The 24,153-nt window shown below is 41.4% G+C and overlaps 1 protein-coding gene across 2 annotated transcripts in view; it reads left to right on the forward strand.

Moving 5' to 3' along the window:
* Positions 1 to 24,153, forward strand: part of csmd3b (CUB and Sushi multiple domains 3b) — a 363,253-nt gene that overhangs the window by 128,307 nt on the left and 210,793 nt on the right. For both annotated transcript variants that reach the window (XM_037092815.1, XM_037092814.1), the window contains one exon: positions 1,546 to 1,658. In XM_037092815.1, the coding sequence (XP_036948710.1) occupies positions 1,546 to 1,658 (113 nt within the window). The remainder of the gene's footprint in view (positions 1 to 1,545; positions 1,659 to 24,153) is intronic.

The following is a 24,153-nucleotide window of genomic DNA, read 5'->3' on the forward strand; positions in this document are numbered from 1 at the left end:
ACCTACCTGTACACAAACCCATATCGGTATTACTGTTTAGCCTACCAAGGCTCACTTTTTTTTTTTTTTTTTTTTTTGTCGGTACACTTTGATCTTGTGGCCTGATTTATTTAAAAGCCCCAGTTGGATAGTGGGTTGCTAGTGCAGGCCTCCCCGATATTTTCAAATAATGGAGAGTTGTTTGTGTTCTGTCCTGCAGGCTCTATGCCAGGCTGTGGTAATGGTAAGAGCAAACATCAGAGACGGCAATGTAATCAAGGAGGGTATATATATAGTAAGAAAAATCACTGGAAATCATTATGTCCGTCTCAAGTGGCACACAGCAGCTGTAGTTTGATAAGTTTCATGAAAAAGACAGGCATGTTGGCACTTTCTGTTCTAGACCTCATCAGGCTGAAGCTATATGAAACACTGGCTGTTGTTGGGAAGGAGTTACCACCTGCAGTGATTTAGGGTGGCTCAAAGGGAGCACTGTGCTGGCATAATTCTTTTTTCCAAATGACTTCATTTATGATAAATGAAATAATTTGGTGCAGTAACACTAAGTGTATCTGTCGATCACAGTATTTGTATAAGCCTCAGGCTCACAGCCCAGTGGGCCACCACAGCTTTAGGGTCTGAGCAAGCTAGCCGCTGGGTGTTAGTCTGTTTGTTTCGAGCATATTGCAAAATGGTCACAGCCAGGGCATGTAAATCAAGTTAATTCTGATACAGCAGCAACACATACACACATGCTTACAGGAGATAGAATGGGTTTCTGTCAAACAACAAAGCTAATGAAGGATGAAGTTGCACGAAGAGCAACCACCATCCAACCTACTACTTTTGGCAGCCTGCTTCAGAGGAGTCTTAACGTTTGCACGTTTTCTCTTGACTATCCCTCAACATTACAACATTAGTTCAACATTGCTCAGTTGGTGGAAGTACAGTAGACGCTAGTCACATTAACCAGGCAATATGCTCATGCCAAGGTTTACAAAAAACGGTAAAGGAGCAGAAAGTAAACAGTAAAACAGTTTGAGGCTGAATGGGTCTCAGAAAGCTGACACCCATCTATCTTTGCACCTGAAAAAGTGAAAATCTTGCATAGCTTGTTGAATTTTTGATTCACTGATTGATTTATGTGACATGCATCGGAATGTAAACAATTAAGCACCTAGCCTCATTAAAAGAAAGAAAAAAAACATGAACATCATCGTTATTGTTGCTTCCTGCAACCCCCTGTGAAGTATTTCACAGTTGTAGCAGCAGCCCTGGTTGGAAGTTTTACTGTAGTAGAGTGTTAATTTTTTTTTTTTTTTTTTTTTTAGTTTCTCGTCCAAATATCCTCTGCACTCTCAGCACAGTATGCACTTCTTTTTGTGTTAAATTGATGAGTGTGTCTGTTTAACACATCAGTATGCTAATCTCTTTGTTGCTATAGGTTAACAAGCTGTAAGGCCTTTTGTGCAGTCAACAAAAGGGGGAGTATTGTTTTTCCTGAATGTTTGCTGTCGCTGGTAATTTGTTGATAATGTCAACATATTCTTCTCTGTGTTTCTACAGGCTAACAGGCTTCCAGGTTCCTCCCCCTGTCACCAGCACAGGAAATGTCTTCTCTTTGAGGTTGACCAGCGACTTTGCTGTCTCTGCACACGGCTTCAAACTCAACTATGAAGGTCAGAAAATGTCTGCATGCATTTGTGTTAGTATGTGAAATTGTGTAGGCTGTGCCCTTTATCTTGACCTCTGTTGTGCAGAAGAGATATTAAAAATGTGAATAGCAACCAGTATGGATATTTGTGAAATGTCAGATGAATGAATAATAATCCATAGCTCACATAGGACTGTGGCTTTGAGCCGTGTAAGAAAGAACGCAACAAAATGTAGAAATAATTGAGCAGGTGGACTATGTGCTGTCTACATTAAGCGAACTCTGTTTATATCTACTTCACACTTTAATACAGGAGGCTATACATTATACAAACATAGACAGTCTGTGGTCATTTCTTATGTCACAGAACACCCAAGCCAAGACCAGATTTAGCAAATCACTCCATTTTGAATCTCAAGGCTAGTGACTGGGCCACAGTTTATATGCACATACTAACTATTAACTTAAGCTAAAAAGTTGTCCTTGTTGCAGTTGCGCAGGGTTTGAGTCCGTCCTGTGGCGCTTTGCTGCAGGTCACTCCCCCTCTCTCTCATTCCCTTTCCTGTCACATCTCTGAACTGTGCTGCCAACAGAGCCATAAAAGGCAAAAAACAAAAACCTTAAAAACAAACAGTGGATCATTGATGTAATTTGTGCGTGACATAGAAAAAAAATCAGTGTTTGATATGAATTTACCTTGTAAGACTTTTTTTTTTTTTTTTTTTACCATTGAGTTCCAATATTTAGGCCTCCAGAGGGAATATGGCCCATTGAAGGAGAGTCTAAAGCATTTCACCCTCTCCCTTCAGGGCCTGCATAAGCACCATGCTACCATTTTCACAGATGAAAGAAAAGATATGAATGGTTGAAGTGATGGTTAAAATTAGAACTCACTGTGTATCAGCACCATGTCCTGTGTTTCACTAAAGATTTCAGATTAGATTTAGATAAGAAAAACTTTGATGTCCTCAATGAGGCACTTGGTTCCGGAGCATAAAATAGAAAAGCATAAAACTGGCGACTGGAGGCGCACATGATACCTGGCAAAGCAACAACACAAATACATACGCTGTTGTGTGTAGCTCCCCGTTGTTCACTGAGCAGATCTTTGAGGTGCCAACAACTGGTTTGAATTAAGTTTTTGACCCTGTGTGTCATTTAAGAAAGGGAAAGATTTAAAGTGTTCCAAATTGTACGGTCATTTTGTACACTATAATAACAACATCATAATTATAATAATGAATTTATCATGGCACATCTGAACTCACGATTGGTATTAAAGTTGCAGAGGTTCACAGATGGTGTATGAGATGAAGTTGCAGTCATGTAGTATTTATTTAGTATTCCTGTTGTACTGCTGGGACATTAATGCTTCATGTGGATTATGGCTTATTACAGAATGTACTGTAACCAAGGTAGCACTAATGATGGACTTGTTCAAGAAACTGATTTTAAAATTTGAATAGAAGGCAGACAAACACTTCAAGCAGTATTTTAAATTAGAGTCAGCCATTAAGGCCCATTTTCACAGCAGGGGGATGTTCTCTCCAAAGAAATGGTGTCTCGTATTCAGGCTTTTGTGCTTGAACTAAACACTACAACTGCCTACAGCAGGTTGTCTCAACGATTAGTTCCTCAGATGGCAGTGTTGGATGATTATTCTGTGTTAAAGACTGGTAAGCACTGGCAAAGAGTACAATAAAAATTGAGGCACAGCAACTGCTAGTATTTAAGGTGCTGTAATTTCTAATAACATTCAGTACCTCAAGATTTCTTCACTAGTTAAATAGTGAGTCAGTGTTTTGTTGCTGATCTATGTGTTTTTCGTGGTTAAGAGGATGTTTCATAGCATCATCTGTGCAGCAGGAGCTGCTAAAGATTATTATTTGGCATGCCACAGTTGGAAATAATAAAATGAATGATATCTGAATTCTATTTAGTTGTATAAGTCCTAGTATTGGTCATGATGGTCATACTGTCACACTGTCACAGCTTATTGTTAACCGTGAGTAGACCTTTGTTAATGTGATTAGTAACACCTGTGCTTTAACTGCTGTGACAAGGCAAAATGTCAACTATTAACATAAGCCCATTGGAAAGAACTTTGCTGGGGTTTAATGTATTAAATGTACATGTCAAAACTTCTTACTTTCTAATGATAGCTTGTTTACATTCATACACACACACACACACACACTCCTTGTCACAGCTGGTTGCTGTTAAAAGTGATACAGTGCCTAACTTTCTCTCTGTGTATCCCTGTACATCCCTCTGTGGGCCTTTGTACTTGTCTATGTGTAGGTTGGAGGGTTGGCGGGTGTGTGTATGTGTTTGATGTGTCACATAATGACAATATCACTGTTTGCAAAGTGCCTCAGTTTAAGTCCTCACACGTGCTGTGCCTCGGTTTATATGTGTGTGCATGTCTGAGTGTGTTAGCGCTACTTGTATGTCCAAGCAGTTGTCCCAGATTTATTCACTGGCACAAGATGCTACTTGCAACTTGGCTGTAAGTCAGTCTGTGTGATTGTGCTTCTGTGTGTGTGTGTGTGTGTGTGTGTGTGTGTGTGTGTGTGTGTGTGCACGCGCATCTTCTCTCAGAGAGAGTATCCAGGGGACTTATCTGAAGAGCCCCTGCTGCTGATACATACAGCTGTTTAACGTAGTCTGTGTGTGTGAAGGAGGCGGGAGTCGGTGAGACAGAGAGGAAGACCACACTTGGCATTTGCTAAAATGCAACATTATGCTGATGATCTGGTTCTGTCGTTTTATATTCAGCTTCTCCTACTGTCCTCGCCACACAGCTCGGCTGTTGATTAATGCAGCCAGGAAGAGATTTTCTCAGAAGGAATGATCCACCCTGGTTTGGACAATTTTTGGCAAGTCAGCCTCAGTCCATGTAATCCTTTTGCCTAATCTGTTACTGGAGCCATTTCAGATGTTAGATTATTGCAGGTATTGCCTTAGCACTGTCAACAATACATTTCTCGAAGGGAATTGGTCCAAAATACCTGCTCATCGTCATTATTGGTGCAACCGACACGGTTGGTGGGGTATTTCCACTGAAAGTACTCAAGCATTTTGAAAAGTACTCCAGAGATCAACTTAGATCAACTTTCTCTCTTTCTCTCTCTCTGTTTCTCTCTCTTTGTCTCTCTCTATCACACACACTCACACACACTCACACACACACACACAATAGCAACACTGCAGATACAGATTCAAAAGCTTTACATCACAAATTGTATTTTTACTGGAGGATACATTCAGTTGACTTCTGTGTCTAATGATTTTATGCGAGCATGTGTCTAAAATGTACTTTGTGCATCAAAAGTAATCTAAAACACCCTGGATTACATTTGATGTCAGTAACAACATAATGTATCCAGATACCGATTGCACAGGTATAAATGAAGTGAAACGATTCCCTCTGTGTGTGATGTCAGCTTTGATTCTGCATTTTGACCATGCATACATTTTAATCCAACCAAGCAAGAATTAAGCAAAACTAATTTAATTTATACCTATTTTGACACAATGATTTATCCTGTACCAGATGGAGTAAATTGGAACATGAGAACAATGAGCACATTAGTGAAGCTTCAGAAGTTTTGCGGGCTTCTTATTTTTTCCCCAACCAGACTGCTGTGTAGACGGAGCCAAGGTGAAACTCTGAATTTACAAATAGACGTACGCTTCAGTCCTCACCCTTTGTCATAACTGTTGTAGAGAATGAAAAAAAGGGACCATGACCAAATTAAGTTTACTCTACAGCGTGACTGGACTCACCTTTAGGGTTGGGGACATTCAAAAGGGGATCTGAATCCTCTACCTTGAAATGAGCCAACGTTACGTGGGCCTCTGACAAGGAAGCCTCCTGGACATCTTACCGTGGAGTTTTTCCAGGCACATCCAACTATGGCGACCCTGGAGCAGAACTAGAAGATGCTGGAGGGCTTCTGCATCGCACCAGTAGTGCCAGCGCCTGGGGACGCCTTGCCTCTGGGGCGTGTGGAGGGGGAGAAGGACGTCTGGACTGCCCTGCTTACCCCGCGTCAACTTGGAACTGGATGTGCTTTGAAAAGAGGATGAATCGATGGATGGATGGATGAACATTAATGTGGGATGAAAGAGAAAAATGGTGATCTGGAGATACGCGGCGTATTTACATTATAAAACAGAAATGTAAAGAGGTTACTCCATTGATCCCTCTGTAGGAAGGAATTTTGCAAATGGCATCACCAAAGGTACAAAAGTGTGGCTCCATGGCTCGTCTGTTTGGTGGGATACACTTTGATCTGATTGTTGGACTGAACATTTCTTCCCCTTCCTCTGAAGACTGTCAGGTCATAACTAATTCATGCTTACCATACAGTGTGTATATGTGCGTTTGAGTGTGAGACACAGTGTGAAAGAGAGTGATGTATTATTTAGCATGATGTCGAACGTGGTTTGATATTGTGCTGATAAGACGGAATCACAGATTATCACTGCACTTAGACACACACACACACACACACACACACACACGCATGCTGTCCTTTCTCAGCATGATTGTTGTTGAAGTGCTCTTTTTCTGGTTTCTTCTTACTCTTCCCCCTCCTCCGTGTCCTTCTGCTCCACCTTGTCCTTGTTCATCTTCATTCATCCCCACTCGTTTTTATTTTCCATAATTTTACCATCACTGACTTGTGGTTATTATCTCAACTGAAGATAGAAAACTAAAGTAGCTATTGAGGGGTGAAAAATGAAGTCACTTATTTGCTCCATTCAGACACTACCTTCAATTATTGGTTTGATTGACATGTGGACAGGACTGTATAACGTACAGTTGATTAATATTATGTATGAGTACTGTGGTCATAAAACTGCTCCTTGCACTGTTTCAACAAACAAGCATCCAACTATTGTGTCGGAAGCTCTGTGTCCACACGGAATGGCAATTCAGAGATCAGACTGGAGACGTAACCATAAGGTGGAGGAGTGTGCTAAGCTAGCCGCTCGTCCTTTTTTCTAAACTGTACGTTTTTGTTCCGGAAATTGCTCCTCATCCATGCAGACATTTAAATGCAAGCAATAGGAATAAATAGAAACAGGGCATCTGACAGATGTTCATCTCTAAGGGGCACTTTGTCATTCATGGTGCAGGAAATTACACAAGAGAACAATGCAATCAAACTCATTTAAAGTCAGTTGTTTGCGGGCGACTGGAGAAAGTAGTTTGAAGCATCTACTGTAGTGTGTATTTTAGAGGAAGCACGTTATGAATGTCCAAAGAGCATGAAACATACGGTCCAGATCTTAATGCCTTCTTTGGGAGGCGACCACATAGAAGCACGCAAGAATCGAAATAAGTGTTTGTGCTTTACACTGAGACACATGATATAAAACAGCATCAAATTGTCTTCAACGCAAATGTAAATGTACATTACCCACACTCATGCAATATACATCTCGACACATCCTTATGTTCAGAGACATGGGCATGCATAGAGACGCATACAGACACGGACATACATATGGTACACGCGCAGACACACGGCTCCCAGATGTAATAAATTTCCTCAGAACACGGACCAGAGAACACGCTCTTCATCCTCGAACACGCTGCCATGTGACTAACAAGTCAGCAGAGATTTCACTTGACTCCCCTGATCCCTAGCCTCTCTTCACTTGCGCAGTTTTTTTACCTCCTCCACACTTACAGTATCGCCACTTTCCCCCTCTCTGTGATATTATGGCAATGCGCTTATTTTACCTTCGTTTCAAGCACCGGCGAGAGTTTACATAGCACCCCAAGACCAGACATAAACAAAGACTAATGAAATATAGAAGAGCGAGATAAAAAATGAAACGTTTTGCGGTGGGAAACACACTAAAGTGTTTCTCTTTTTTTAAGGAGTAAACAACAGCAGGAACAACAGGTTTCCACACGCTCGCACATATTTTACATTTATATCTTATTAGCGTAACTTGGTTTTAAGTAACAGCCTGAAATCCTTTTTTAAGTCTGTTCAACTGATTCTGAAGGAACTGGGCACATACATTATTTGTGAAGCAGGGATGGATACAGTTTCCTGGGTCGAAATATGATAAGATGAAGGAGAGATGACCTTTTTCTGATCTGCTCACTTCTTACTCTTGATCTTTATGGGGAGCTGAAATTGTACTTTTGCAAGCAAACAGAGGTTGGTGGCAGCAGGTTAAACTCTTTGGGAGCTCTCGCCGGCCAGATGTCAGTGGCATCGATCGGACCATCCTCCATCTGGGCATTTATCCATCAGTTCCACATAATATCATGGAGAGGGTCACCTGTTCACCGAGGTTTACAGCCAACCCAATGACCTTCTGCTCACACACTCTTGGTGTAAATGATTTAGACTTTCTAGACGGGAGCAAGTAGAACTCCACTCAGAGGTCAGGGCTCATCTAATAAAATATATGATGTTTGCCTGTAATTTATGGTCAGGTACAGATGTAGGAGCTGTCATAAATCAAATAACCCCTTTTGGTGCTGTACATGTGCAGGCAAGCTTATGTTACTTGGGTAAGGTCCATTATCAGTTCACACTCCTGATATGAGTATGTCAGGGCAACACAAGTACAAAACAAGCATTTTTTTGTGTGTGTGTGTATGTGGGGGGGCAAGATAAAATTGACTGCAGACACTCAGGAAATATGGTCTATTCAGTCACCCACCAGTAAATTAGTATTGTTGGCTATCATTTTGAGGTCACTATGTAGACTGCAGTGTGCTGCTCATTCTGATAATGGCAATTCAGTCCATTTAAAATTCAGACTTTCAAAGAAGGTGAAGCACCTATTCGAGACAGACTTTTTTTTTTACTCGAAGTCACACTACAGAGAAGCTGCTTGTTCATCTCTTTTGTGAAGGCTCTTGATGAGATTAGTTAATACCGACAGCTCAAAACCTTGAGTGTGCACAGAGACATGCAGTAAATTGAAACTAATTGAATTAAATAGAAAAGCCTAAAATCATTTTTTCTTTTTTCAGACTAAGCAGTCTTAAGCACAGGATGTCTACAAATGATAAAAGGAATTGATTTTATTGATAAATTGTATCATTTATTAATTTTAGTGAATGTCATAGTTGAAAATGGGTGAGCAATATGCACCTCAAAAGTGTATACCAGAACAGAGATATATTTTTGAAATGCCATCCCATCTGGTACGTGATCAAACTTGATTACTTTCTTCTTCTTTTTTATTTACTTCGACAATTGTGACAACTGCCCTTAATTGCGACAAAACAAAATAATCTCAAACTAATATTCTTTCAAAATGGAGGCAATAAGGCTCAAAATTAGAACAATAATCTAAAATATTGCAAGGTTTAAGATCAACAGGTGCAAACCGTGAACCTAAATACCCACCTGAACTTAGTGCAGTGTAAAGATCACGCAGTTTAGAGACGCATTATAGTCACCAACTGAAGATCAGGCTTCAAGAGAAACAGGCCTGATGCCCAATTCAAATAACCTTTAGTGAAAAGCCAAACTCATAAAAAGACAAGAACCATGAGATCACTTGTGAATCTAGCCCTGATTTGACACATCGCAGGTCTAAAATGTATAATGGAGATCCCTTGGTGGAAGCAAAAATTGCCAAATCTCCAACAACGAAAATATACATACATACATGAAAACACACATGAAGGACTGTGCAGATCAGCTCTGTGGATTGGTGTGGATGATGCTGTCATCTACCTGCTGCACAGGTCACTTGTGAAAGAGACCTGGAGAGCACTGGGAGTACTGTGAGAGTCATGTTTTTTGGACTTCTCCAGTGCTTTCAACACAATCCACCCGTCACTGCTCAGGGGGGAAGCTGGAGGGAGCGGTAGTCGACTGCCGCCTGGCTGCATGGACCACGAACTACCTCACAAACAGGCCGCAATATGTGCGGCTCGGCGACTGTGTGTCTGATGTGGTAGTCTGCAGCATGGGAGCTCCACAGGGTACAGTGCTCTCTTCTTTCCTCTTTACACTCTACACATCAGATTTCAGTTATATGTTCTCTGATGTGTGACCGAGGGGAACGATCTGGAGAACAGGAAGGTCATCACCAATTTTGTCTCCTGCGCCAGCAAGACAAAGGAGGTGGTGATCGATTTCAGGAGGAAGGCTCCTCAAACTGCACCGGTGAGCATCTAGGGTTTGGACATTGAGATCGTGTAGGAGTACAAATACCTGGGTGTTCACATAAACAACAAACTGGACTGGACACACAACACAGATGTCCTGTACAAGAAGGGCCAAAGTCGTCTCCATCTGCTGAGGAGACTGAGGTCCTTTGGAGTGTTCAGGTCACTGGTAAAAACCTTCTATGACTCTGTGGTGGCATCAGCAGTCTTCTACACTGTGGTCTGCTGGGGCTGTTGAAGCTCAGAGAGGGACAGGAGGAGACGCAATAAGCTGGTCAAAAGGGCTGGCTCAGTCTTGGACTGTCCTCTGGATTCCATTGAGGAGATGGGTGAGCGGAGGATGTTAGCCAAGCTGACATAAATTATGGACAACCCCTCTCACCCCCTACATGAGACTGTGGGGGGCATTAAGCAGCTCCTTCAGCAACAGACTGCTTCACCCACGGTGTAAAAAGAAACTCTACCGCAGGTGTTCCAACTTCTGTCAGACTGTTCAACAACAATAACCCTTAATGTAGCACCATAAGCACCTACTTATCTGGTGCTACCTACACCTCTACCGCCGCTATTGCGTGCAATTATCCTGTGCAATAATACTATTTTATTTTTTTACATATTCATATTCATACACACATTCAAACACAGTACTTAAACACTGTGTTTATTAATGCATCCAACCTTCAACAAGGCAATACTCTGACGCTTTGTTTAAATGTATATGATGCACATAACGTATAGTCCTTACTATATTTTATCTTTTTTTTTCTCTATCTAGATCTTTTTTTAGTATTTTTATTTTATTTTCTTTTATTTTAAGTCTTGTACTTATTGTATGTATGTATGTCTGTCTACCTGCTGCTGTGACAAGTGAATATCCCCGATGTGGGATGAATAAAAGTCTAAAGTCAACCTGCCATCATTTCAACGAACCCCAGGCTGAACCAAAATACTGCACTTGATGTATAAATCAACAGTCACCAACAACGGTCTTTTATATGCATATATGTGTTTAGCCACCAGCTTGTATTTGTTTACCACCCAACTGCCGTGGGCAGTCAAACTTCACAAACTGTTTGACTTGACAAGTGTCCTAGAAAATACGGGAGAAAAGTTAGTCAGCTGAACCAAAAGAGGAGGACCAGATTTAAATGATAGCAAATTTGGCCATCGTCTTGTAATGTCATCGCTCCCTTTAGCTCAATAAAACATGTGGTCAATAGCCACCCCGGTCATCTGTGAACACAGCCCAACCAAGTTTGATGCAGAAGCATCAAGCAAGTGTGAAGTTTTATAGTTAGACCGGAGTTTAATTGCTTTCCACATCAGAATTCAGCAAACATAAATATCTTACATTGAGAAAGCGTTCCTAAATTTTTCATCTCCTGCATTAATTATATTTCTGGCTTGATATCGGTTTGCCAGTCACAGCAGTAAACACGAGCCAACAACAGTCGATCCCCACACTGATGAGTCTGATCAGACTGAGGCATGCGTGGCCACTGACACCGGCTCCTCGGAGGAAACGCTTTATGAAATATGAAATTTGAATGATTGCGCAGCTGATAGGCAGAGTTCTGCTGGAAACCGGACAGTGGCATCTGGTTGGGCTGAAACTCACTTAGCAAAGCGCCTCCATCAATATTTAGTAACAGCCGTTAAAGGGGCATTCTGCCATTTGTTTCTCTGAGTCTCTGATCCCTTATCAGCACTTGATTGATTGATTTTGACTCTGGTCTCTTCGACTTGAACATGATCTGAGTGTAAAAGTCAAGTGTGTGCGTGTGTGTGTTGCTTACATTTCAGGGCATGCATCACTTGTGTATACTGCGTAGTGTAAACACTGTTTATGTGTGTGTGTGTGTGTGTGTGTTTGTGCGCGTGCATGTGTATGTGATTGAGGCTTTGGCTGTGATTCTTCTGATCTTTATCAAAGAGACCTGAGGGGACTGACAATATCCACTCCTCTATCCATCATCCCTCCATTTGTTTGTCTGTCCTCTCTCTCACTTTACTTCATTCAGTCTTTCTCCCCCCTCTCTCAATTTAACAACTGAATCCAGGTGAATAAGTGCCGTCATGGGACAGAGAAGGTGACCCCAATAGTGGAGGTTGGTTGAAAGAGCGGCGCCTTGATAGGTAGGATGTGAAGGTGATAAGACGTTGTGACAAAATATATATAAATTACTCAAATTCTGGATTTACAGATCCTGTCCGAGTGAACAGTCCTGTCTTTTGTTAAGTTTCAAGTTTCATTTTGACATTGTAATTTGGGGGATTTTGTAGTAACATAGCAGGGAGAAAGATTTGAGTCCCACTTGGTGATGCGAGTGTTACCCTTCTTCACCCGGTTGTTTACCACCCATCCTTTATGCATGAGTATTATTGTGTAAACTGTTTACATAAATTGCTTTATTTCAAAATAAGACTAGTGATTACATGTCTTTTTTCACGTCCACTCCCAAAACTGCGTTTGAACTTTCTCTGGAAAGAGAAAATAAGACGGTGTCAGATGCAGAGATTCGCAGGCATTTTAAACACCTGTTTTTCGTTTGAGGTTTGCGTGAGTTTTTGTTCATAACTTCAAATGCATTCATTTACATTTTTATGTATTTTCCATGACTCATTTTTTAATACTGTGTTAGATAAAGAGTCCACACAATGTATTTAAAGTACGAGTGAATACAGATCTCTCTGTGCTTCACGACTATTTATTTTTCTTTCTCCTTTATACTCTGTATCGGCATTTCCTTCTCTCTATTCCCTTTGCCCCCCACATACTGTGTACGGCTCAGTATACATATTTAGCATGTATATTTAGATGTATATGTGTGTAGGCACACACACTTAAGTGTGTATGCCTACACACATATACATCTATGGCTCTGTTCATACATTTAAATGAGATGGAATTTGTCAGTTCTGTCCCTGGAGATAAGTGTGTTTTTGCAATCCTAGAGGCCTTGTGTGTGTGGGTACAGTGTGTGTGTGCCTATGTCTACCTGTGACTGTGTCCATCTGTACCTGTGTGTGTGCATACTGCATATTTCCTATGTATTCCCATGTGTATATAGCAGGCAAGTGTGAAGTGTGTGAGATCTGAGAGACCAAGAGAAGAGTAAGATGGAAGAGGAGCACACTGTATATAAGAACTAATGGAAAGCAGTGAGGAGAAGCGAACGTGAAATTAAATGGGGAAAGGGGGCGGAGAGAAACAACAAGAAGAAAAACATGAGAAAAAAGCAAATCTGTAGAGAGAGAGCAGAAGAGAAGAAGGACTGGGAGAGGAGAGGAGAAGAGGAGCTCCCTGTAATAATGTAATGTGCTCTATGCTTTCTAGTAGAACAGGAGAAATCAATGCTGTTTTAAAGCTGTGTGAGCGTGTGCGCGTGTGTGTGTGTGTGTGTGTGTGTGTGTGTGTGTGTGTGTGTGTGTGTGTGTGTGTGTGTGTGTGTGTGTGTGTGTGTGTGTGTGTGTGTGTGCATTTGGGTTTATGTGTGTGTGCGTTCATTATCTACAGTGTGAATGCAGCTCCAACTGCTGCAAGGTCAGCTTCAACGCAGGGGCATCAATCAAAACAATCACACACCCACACACCCACAGACACATGCGCACACACACACACACACGCACACACACACACACACACAGATGTGGAGAGCAGATTGTATGAAACAGAATTTTGAAGGAAAATATGAATATGTTTTTGAATCCGTGGTTTGCTTCATGAATAATACAATGTTTAGTGACTAGCAGTACCTCACATACATATTTTGAATATCTGACAAAGTTCTTAGACACTAAAAAAAATTCACTGGGTAAAAAATGGCCCAGCGTGGAGTCAATAGATCCAACAGAAGGCCTGTTTTCATCCTGAAATATAGGAATACCACCAACACTGGGTCAACCCACCCTATTTATACTGGGTCAGGTTAATCCGGTACTGTGTTAGTGTCATATAAACCCACACCGGGAACATTTTCAAGTGTTTTTAGTGTTTATGCAATATTTGTAACCCACTACAAATTAAAATAAGCCATAAGCCTGGGGGACAGGACTGTGACACATTTATTTTGCTCAGTCCAACTCTCAATAAAATGACAATGTAGGGAGCACATTATTGGATTTTTTTGCCGGTACCGTATATAACAATATTTTCCAACTCATTTTGGCTGATTGCTGATGGCGAAACCAATATATGCGCATTACTTTTCCATCTTATTGCAGAGATCATCGTCTGTCTTGTTGTGGAATTAACATATTACAATGCCTACTCTTATCTTGATGGCAGAATAAATGAATGAATACATTATTTTTCTGTCTGGTCATTGTCATGACCCATCCCTTGTGGAATTAATTAGGCACATTAATTAACATCAAACCAAGCATTCATATGCATATTAACCCTCCACTATCTAGTAGCACTATACTTCTAAATGGAAGCATCATCCAAGTGTATAGACTGCCCCCCCCCAATAATAGCTGCATCCATTAGTACCAAACACTGTATATTTGATCCGGTTCATAAGTCAATAGACCAACAAAGAGGTATTTATCCATCATATGTGACTGTCATCTTCCTATTCTATGCTTTGGAAACATGTTCAGAAAATGCAAAAAAAATATTATTCAGTTAAAGCTTTATTCTGAAAACTGACAGATCTAACTCAGGTGCATAGACTGTTTCAAACAATATTTGGTGTAAATCATGATATAAGGGACAGTTTCAAATAAGAATTTTATTCTCCACCCAATTTAGCTCACAACATTCACAGATGCTTTCATCTTCACGCACACCTCTGTTTGTCTCTCTTTCCTCTTAACCATGCACATAAGGATCTCTGGCTCTGGCAAATTATACTCAACATATGTTCCCATCACACATATAAAGACGCTGGCATCAACCCTTTAGAATGTTTGCGCATTGTTGTCTTGTCATCTTGTCGGCCGGGTGTATCGGCCGAAATGTTCATTTCAGGTCGATGCCAATTGTATCATAAAGCCTTTATTGGCTGATGGTGTTGTTGCCCATCCTTTTAACACCAGCTCTCAAAACACCTGGAAAATCACCACAACTTAAAAAAAGCATGCACAGCCTCACACATGTTTGTAATTAGCGTTATTTCACTGAGTTATTCTGGTAAGGACAGGCCACAAGGGCTGCCAGACCTGCCTCCCTTTTCACTGTCTCAATAGGCAGGATACTTAAGTGAATAATTAGTTCAGCATCATCGCAAACATCTATAGCAACAAACAGTGAGTGAGGGTTTCACTGTCACACAGAGAGAAGTGGAACTCCACAAGGTTACAGGACATTGTTTAAAGCAAGTGCCACTGGCTTGTTATCTAGATCATTGTATATAATTTTCTAATTGTGTGGTGCAAGAAAGCTGGCAAATCCCTCAGTGTCAGGCCCTCAATGGCTGTCCGCACAATGTATCAATTTGATGTCCGGATAATGTAATTACAGTAAATGGCTGCCAAACGTCTTAGTATCTGGCCGGGCAGGATACTGGAGGTGCCTCGCATCACAAAAGTCCAGCAAATGACAAATTAATGGGATTCCTGGATAAAACGAGCTAATTGGATGATGGATTTATATTAACACGCTGCCAAAATGTTTTAGTGCCTGGAAAGGGATAGGTGTCTTACATTCAAGATTGTCCGAACAGTAGTCGTCAGGCTGATACCTGGATCATTTAATCAGAGTAAAGTGTGGAGTAAAGTCTTTCAGGGGCCTAGATTGGCAAGATTGTAGTTTGACACTAAAAGTAGTCCAGCAAATGATATATTGACCTCATATCTGACTGATATTAAATACTTTTATGATGGAATTATAGTGAATAGCTACCAAACAGCTCTGTGCCGGGACAGGATAGAAATTACATCAAATGATATATTGATTTGATATTCAAGTCTGTCAGACAACCACTGGCCACCTGACTAAAATATAGGCTATCCTGGCACGTAGTTAATGTCAGTGTGTGTGCGAGTGTGCTTATGTACCGCAGAAGTGTTTATGTGTTTGTGTGTGTGTGTGCGAGTGTGTGTTCATGCTACAGCCTCCTGCCCAATGTCAGTCCATTATTCAGCTTTATATCAGCCAACCAATCAAACGGCCTCCCTTCAGGGTCACCACCTAGGCCCATCCAATCAGCTCCTCCTGCCAAACAGGAAGGAATGTCACCTGATTAGCATAACCAGAAAATGAGCAGGGTCATGCTGACGTGGCAGTTTCTGATGCCTTGAGTCGAGACGGCCGCTCCGAGGCAGCATTAAGACAAAATGTAGCCCTCCGTGCTGTCAGCCAATCAACGAGACTTTCGCTCAATGTAACACCGTCCAATAAAGTGTGATAAGGAACATCGACAGGATGATATCTAACCTCCTTGAGCAGCCTCTCATCAGCAGGTTTCATTATTTAAGGGTATTCCGTGGTTTTTTGCTCTCAATATTTAATCATCTAATTAATTGTTAAAATGACTGTCAGCACTGTATTCTTCAGCTCCTGCGCTGTGCTTTCTATCAGCAGATTTTGTTCTTTCACTCTTAGTGCCTGTACTGCTGTCTCCTTAAAAGGGAGAACTGCAGTTTAACAGTGGAAAGTACAGTAACACAGCACGACTAGAGAGCAACTGATTCATTGTCTTTTTTCCCCTATAAAATGGATGTCTGGGGTTTTGACACAGTCAGGAGTTTGAGGCTTAGAAAAGTTTCTTCACAGTGACTATTTTCACATTAGGCATAATAACCAGGCTGAATGGTCTTATTCTAAGTAAAAAATGAGTTTGCTTTCTATTTTACTTTGGCAGAACTACCACAATACACATGAGAAATCCTCAGTATTTGGTCATTTAGAGGCCATCCACATGGAAATGCTTTGGTGTGTAAATGCACGTTTTGCATCGTTTTGGCTAATCTGCATACTTTGCATATCGACGACGCCGTCGCCCCACCCCTCGATCTCTAGCCTTCAATCTCTTAACCCTGCGACGTCCCTTAACAACAACAACAACAATGGCTGACTGCATGCTTGTGTTCGTGCCGCAGAAGATATTGAGCCTAATAGGGTTACTAGGGCAAAATGTAATGCTCCTCTGCCACTACGCTGGGCGAAAAAGGATTATGGACAACCGACTTCTTCTTCTTGTTGTGTTTGGTTTCTCCTTCTGCTGTCTGTTTGTATTCTGTGCGCAAGTATTATGGGCTATCCATCTCTTCTTCTCCGTTTTTGGTGAATTTTAAGCACCACCTATAGGCCTGGAATATGAACTACAGCATGTTGAGTCGTTTACTATGGATCCGTTTGGTCACAAATATATTTGAAACAATGCTAATGACGATGGGGGAAAAAAGATCGTTTTGGTATGTGTGGACATGGCCTTAATCTATAATCATGACCTGAAAGCACATAACATTGTTGTCTTCCTGCCAGCCAGACCAGATCACCAGTCAGCCTCCATTTACCTTATTTCGTGCCTGGTGACAGACAAAAAGGCATAATGAAAACGAGGTATCCAGGGAATCAATGTAAATGCAGATGGTGTCATTATTCTATAGCCATTACATTGTGCAATCAGCATTTACTTTGTGATAATGTTAAAACAAAAAACAACGGATAATAGGAGTACATAAGAGCTCAGCGTGTTGTAGAATAGATAAACACATTTTCCTATGTTTCAATGCAATTAGGGTAATTATATGCACTGAACATTTTTGTTTTGGTATTGATGTTAAAATATAAGTAAAACAAAGTCAAAACACCAACCACAAAGCCATATATTTAAATATTTAGAGAAAATATAATCTGAACGGCAACATTTGATCACATTCAATCAGACGTGGAACAGAATTTTCTGTCCTGTGGTGAAAAGAACAACATCAGTACAAATTGATTCCCCGGCGACTGTGCACCCCCCAAAATAGACATGAATACACACGCGACAACAACACACAAAACACCACCATGTGTTGTGAGTGTAATACGATACAGAGGGAACACTTGTGGCTACTACACTAATGATACAAAGACCGGTGAGGGGATCAGGGCGATGAAAGGAAAAGAAGACATTAGAAGAGTCAGGATGAAAACAAGTTGAAAGAAGTGAAACAGGACAGGGGCAAGCTGCTTACATCTTGACGTTAAGAGTAAAGACAGCCGTCATACTGTTCATTTTGATATCGCTTCCACAAGAATGATTTTGAGAGTCACTGGTAAACCTTCCCCTGATTAGATTTTGGATCAGGGCCATAGCAAGTGTTCCAACCAGCTATTGTAGCTTCTCTCATAGAGTCAAGGAAGATGGTCCTTGGATTATTATCTTTGTTGAATGCCAGAGCTAACCCGTTAAGCAAGGTAGAACCTGTTAATTTGCGAGGTGATAATAAGTGGTAGCAGCATTATGACAAAACAAACCAGTTGTGTGTGGTTTGGTGCCTGTTGATGTGGCATTGACCTAATTACTCTTTATTTTGACAGGAAAGTGAGGTAACACAATATTTCTACAGCTTAATCTACGTTCTGTTTGTTTTCAGATTCTATGTAATCACTGCCTTTATATGTAGGATGACTACTCAGCCGTGTCTGTGTCGGTTGGTTAGTTTCGCAGTTAAGGTGAGCTTGCTAGCTTTAAATTTTAATGTGTGTGTGTGAGTTTGTGTGTGGTGCGCTCATTTGTGTGTGCACTGGTATCTGTCAGTCAGCTTTCTTGGGGGTCTCTTGATGTTAAATTTAATAAGTCACGCTACAGTAACCACAGCTATTAGATATCACACACATTCTGGCACACACACACACACACAGAGCTAGCTAGCTAGCTCACCTCCACTGTGCAACCAAGCAACACACACACAGATGTTATCGGCATGAAGCGATGACTCTCACGGACACACACACACGCACAGGTAAACTCAGGCTGTGCAATTATATTACACATGCACAGCATACACCAGAGTGTGGATGGAGTATTCAGTCACCGGAGGCACACTTCGACAAAGACTGCCTCAACAGGCAATAATCTGTACATGGGTTGCTGGTTAATGTTTCATACACCACTTAACAGCATTAACCTTGCATAGCCCTCCATTGCTGTCTGCTCGCTTGGTGTCAGGCAGTCTAAGGACAAGCGAAAGGTCTGTCTGAAAGTATTAGAGATATTGGAAAGTGACAGTAACAGTAACAGCCCCACAAGAACCCTAGAGACAGCATTGACCATTACACCCATAATACTAGCTGTCAGATGGAACGATCAACAGCATTAACAGTAGCAGAGCTACGAACTGAGTTTGTCCTGAGGATAGAGCTGGAGCAAAGGCCTTTAGGTGATTAAGATGGAAACAGGAGCCACATGTGCTGAAAAAGAAATTGTCTTCCGTGCAAAGTAAGAGGAAAGCTTATGCTCCTTTACAGCACCGTCTCTACCGCTCATTATATACGGTAGTGTGTATAACTGAGGAGCTGATGACTAATCGTTGCATCTCTATTCAGCTTTGTTGTCAATCAGATAAAGAGGGAAGTTGTAGAGAAGAAGCAGGTGGGTGGATGTACAATTTCAAGTTTATTTTCAGGGCACAGTTTTATGGAAAGGCAAATAGCATAGATGAACGGGTGGCACGGGAGGTTAGTTTGGGTTTGACCTGACTGTCCGCCGTCTTCTGAACAATGTTTCTTCCGCCCATCAAGTAAACTAGATTCCCTTTGTACTCTTCTATTTTCTAATCTAACAGCAGTCAAGCTGAGGGCCTGGGTCAGATTTGCTCATAGTTACCTGTCGAACTGAATACCATCCTGACAGCAGCTGATTAGTTAGCCCGAGACAGATGACAGAGAGTGATTGAAAGACAAAAGAGGAGATTTGAAAAGAAAGTCTGTGTAAGTGCTACGAGAGAGAGAGAGAGAGAGAGAGAGAGAGAGAGAGAGCGCGCTCTGGTATTGATCAACACAAAAAGACCTTTTGAGAGGACACACTCATTTACTCAGTTCTGTTCAATGACAACTATGGCAGCCTTTTTTGAAAACCTTTTGCGCTCTCCCTTTCTGTCTCTTGCTTCCCTTAATGGATATCGATTTAGTTTTAGGAACGTACAGTAAGCCTCTATCTATTTCGCCAGTTGTGTCTTGCTCACCTCTCCTGCCTCCAAACTCTCTCTCTCGGCTTCTCTCGCCACCTTTGAGGTGAACCTGTATCTTACCGGATGACAGCGGTGTGAGTGTAAGTACACATCTTTGTGTGTGTACGTGCAGGTGCATGTGTGCATGTGTCACAGTGCAGTGCAGCTTTAGCAGAGTGACAGTGATGTCAGACATATAACGATTTCCTATTGGCTGTTGGCCCCTGAGGCCTAACGACCTGTTATTGATCCGACCAATTAGCATTCACACCTTTAATTAATACTGAAGCCTGATGCGCACACACACTCACACCAGAATGCGTGCGCGCGCGCACACACACACACACACACAGATTTAATTAATAGTGAGGAGAGAGGGGTGGCTGTGGGAAGAGATAAGAGTAGAAGTGAGGGAAGGAGGAGGGAGGGAGATATGGGTGTGTGTGAGAGAAAAGAGCAGGGTCAGTAAGAGAGAGAGGAAAGCAAATCAGCACCCTGATTTATATCTGTGCACCCCCCTTGATGTAACGACAAATGGTATGTCAGAACTTAATGGTATAATGACGTTTGAGAACACAAACAAGCATACCTTTGTGTGCATTGAGAAATTGCTATTAGCTCTAGTTCTACAGGTGTAATCGTCAGCATGATACAGTGGACGTGATGAACATCAATCTGTCTTACATACACATTTTGATAAACTGTTGGGAAGTAAATCAATATAAGCTCGACACAAAGATAATGCTTGCTAATATTTCCCAGCATAGTAGTCATCCCAATAACCCTAACACGCATCCCTATAATAAGACCATCGCAACAGTGTGATAACAACGACGTCTGCTTTTTGCAGTGCCTATATACACTGGACCATGTACCATTTTGTTTGATCAAGCCTGATGTAGCTGATAAGCTGCAGAGTCTGCACAGAGTCCGAGTTGTCCCTTTCAGGTCACATCAAACAGAGAACATATAGTGGTGTTTTGTTTTTCTTTGTATGTGTGTGTGTGTGTCTAATGAAGCTCTGTTGGCAGGATGTCTTTAGGGGGAATCTAATGGTTTATTGAACCAGGCCTCAGAAGAGCATTGATCACAGCATCAAGGAGCTCTACCTACACAGACACAGAACACACACACTTGTCCTGTAAACACACGTGCAGTGGCATGCATGTATTTGACACGCACACACACACACGCACACACACACACACACACACACACACACACACACACACACACACACACACACACACACACACACACACACACACAGGCCATAGAGTGTGCACACACACTGGTGAAGTAGAGGTAAAGGGCTCATAATTGACATCCCCATGTTTCCTTTGTGAGCATTCAGACTCCCATCACTATCTGCTCATTCAATTACTTGCAGGAAAATTGCAAGGCTGTAAGAAACCTAAGTGCATCTTTTCAACTAACGTACTTAGATGGATATTCTCGCCACAAAAATGAGGTAATTGTGTTAAATAGGCTTACTGTCTTCATCTAAAATTATTAACTTGTTTCACCGAGTCTGATTAAATTGCATCTTCACCCCGCTGAGTCTAATCGTGTATTTCTATCATATGAAAGTTTATGCTTAACTGCACTACACTTGAAAGGACGGCCACACTATTCACTTCACTGCATTTATGTGAAAGTGTGTATTTATGAGCTCTGTTGATTAAATCCTTTTGCGTGCATAGTGGCCCATAAAATATATACTTGACACTGAGCTGACCTGTATCATTTAAAGAAGACTGAGAATAAGGGATCAATTTCAGGCTAACCGGCAATGGTTGAGAGAGGTTAATATTTATTGCCTGCGATAACTAACCTATTGTCAACTGTTAAGTCAATCTACGACTATTTTCATACTAAATTTATAGGTTTGAGTATTTGTTTTTTAAGTCAAAATAATACGTTTCCAGCTAAATTGTGATTATTCATGGTTTCTTTACTCCTCCATTACAGTTAACTTCATGTGATTATCTGAGTGAGACACATTTTTCACCATTCTATAGACCGAACACTAAACTACAACAAAACATTTTCAAATACATTTCATTTGTTTTTTATTTATCCCAGTAGTAGTAGTTCTGGTTAATTTCATGCTAGATTGATGGTCGTCTGCTCCTCAAATTGCTGAAGAAGTGAATTCTGGGTCAGAAAATTCTCTGTCAGGTACCGCGTCCATGGAGAAGCACGTACGGCCCTGCTGATACGCTGTTTAGGCCGGGGAGTGCAACACCATTATGGACACGGGGCTGCCCGAGGCTGCATCATGACTGTATTGAATACAGATAATTATTGCTCACAGAGAACATCAAGGCAATCCTCAAGCTGCTTTTTACCTTCAGGGAGAATGATATGTCTGTGTGTGTTTGATTGTCTGTGTTGTGGCGTGTAATAAACCCGGCGAGACATTAGTGGTCTGCTGCTCCGAGTCCATAATGTTTGATCTCCACCAGAAGCTACAATCATTAGCTACACAGTTGTGTGTGTATTAACTGATCTCTTTGAACAGCCGTTACTCTATCTGGGAGCTCTCTCTTTATCCAGCTTTAACTCTCCCTCAGAATCTCACTCTCGCTGTCTGACACACAAACACACACACACACACACACACACCTTATGCTGCCACTTAGTCCCTTTTCCCCTCCATTAATGTTTTCATAATTAATCATAATTACTTATAATTGCACCATCACCAAGCAGCTAGCAATCAAAAAGTAGTTTCTGAGGGGAGGTGCAAGTTTAATTTGTGTCTGTTTGTGTGTTTGGCTTGCTAGTTCCGGTCCTTGACTCTGTTCAAAGGTTCATAAAAGATGAAACAAACCTATCCCCAGACAAAATGTCCGTGTTGGACAGTGTCTTTGAACGTTAATGCCAGCGTTTTTTTTTCGATTAACATTCCCGCAATATCAGGGAATCACAACTACAGCATCGATGGGGAATGGTTAAAGCACGGTTGGCAACTGAAACGGTTGGCTATAGTTATAGCAACGGTAGCCGTCATACTTGGGAAAAGGCAAGTTTAATTGGCATGAGACAGGTCAGGATTTTGGCGGGAAAGTCTCATACATTAGGCACATATCCACCACCCTGACACCTTCTCCAGACTACACACAGGACACACTATTTCCTGCCTTCCCGAGCCAACAACATTGGAACAGGAGGCTTGCTGATCGCAGAAAATGATTTCACTCACATATTACATTTTCTAAGTAAACTGCAACGGTAGAAAAAAAGAAAAAACTTTTCTAGGTCTTATTTTTTATTTATTTATTTATTCTTTACCTTTTTTTTTGCTTCACTTCCTGTCTAAATAGTGGTTCCGACTCAGTCCCTTAGGAGCCAATTAGGCAAGCTGTGTGTTTTGGCAACGTGATTAGAGCAGACTAATTGCGTCGACATCATTGGATTGCAAGTCATACAAAAATGCGGAGTTGCGTTGGAGCATTTCGGAACATTCAGTGTTAAGTGGTCATGTAATCGCAAATCAAGAGGACGACTGGTGCAGAAATGGAACTCAATATAAACTACCTGAAATGTTTACCCAGACGTATTCTGCAGAGGTGGAAAGTGGCCATTATTTTCACACAAATACCTGCCGAGGTGTATTGTTTATAGGCGGTATTGTCTAACTTTCAGTATTGTTGTGCTTGTGTCGTGAGGACCATTTTCCCTGTGCTGAATCTGTTCTCAGAGTTTTGATCTTTTTGCGTCCGTGTAAGCAGTTCTCTAGTCATTATTAATTTATAGTGGCATCTTTTGACCAGACTATGATTGAAAAAAAAAAAAATTGCGGTACATCACGAGTTCTGTTGCTTCGCCACGGGGGAGTCAACTCAAGTCTTTAAGGGAATTTGTCTGAAGCACATTGTCTGATTCCCTGCTGTTTCTCTTGCTGAATTGTGGATGGTGATGGTTGGAGGAGGCCTGGAACTGTGGGTGCGTGTTTTAGTGTTTGCATTACTGCATATCTCGCCTGCCTTCTTGTTGTGTAGCGGTCCGTTTCAAAGCCATAAAGAGCCAGTGTTTTAATCAACACTGAGGAGGGAAGTGTGCTCTGACCTGACTACCCCTTATCAAGCAGTGAACAATTATGAGCTCCACTTTAGTTTAGTTAGTTTTTGCTATCTCTGTCACACTCTTAAAACCTTTTATTCGAAAGAGACTTGTAGTAGTTAAACACACTTATTTATTGTTGGTTTAAAGTACTTTGTAGAACAGTTCCCTCCTGAGTTCC

Source organism: Acanthopagrus latus, chromosome 3, assembly GCF_904848185.1.
Source record: "Acanthopagrus latus isolate v.2019 chromosome 3, fAcaLat1.1, whole genome shotgun sequence".
NCBI lineage: Eukaryota > Metazoa > Chordata > Actinopteri > Spariformes > Sparidae > Acanthopagrus > Acanthopagrus latus.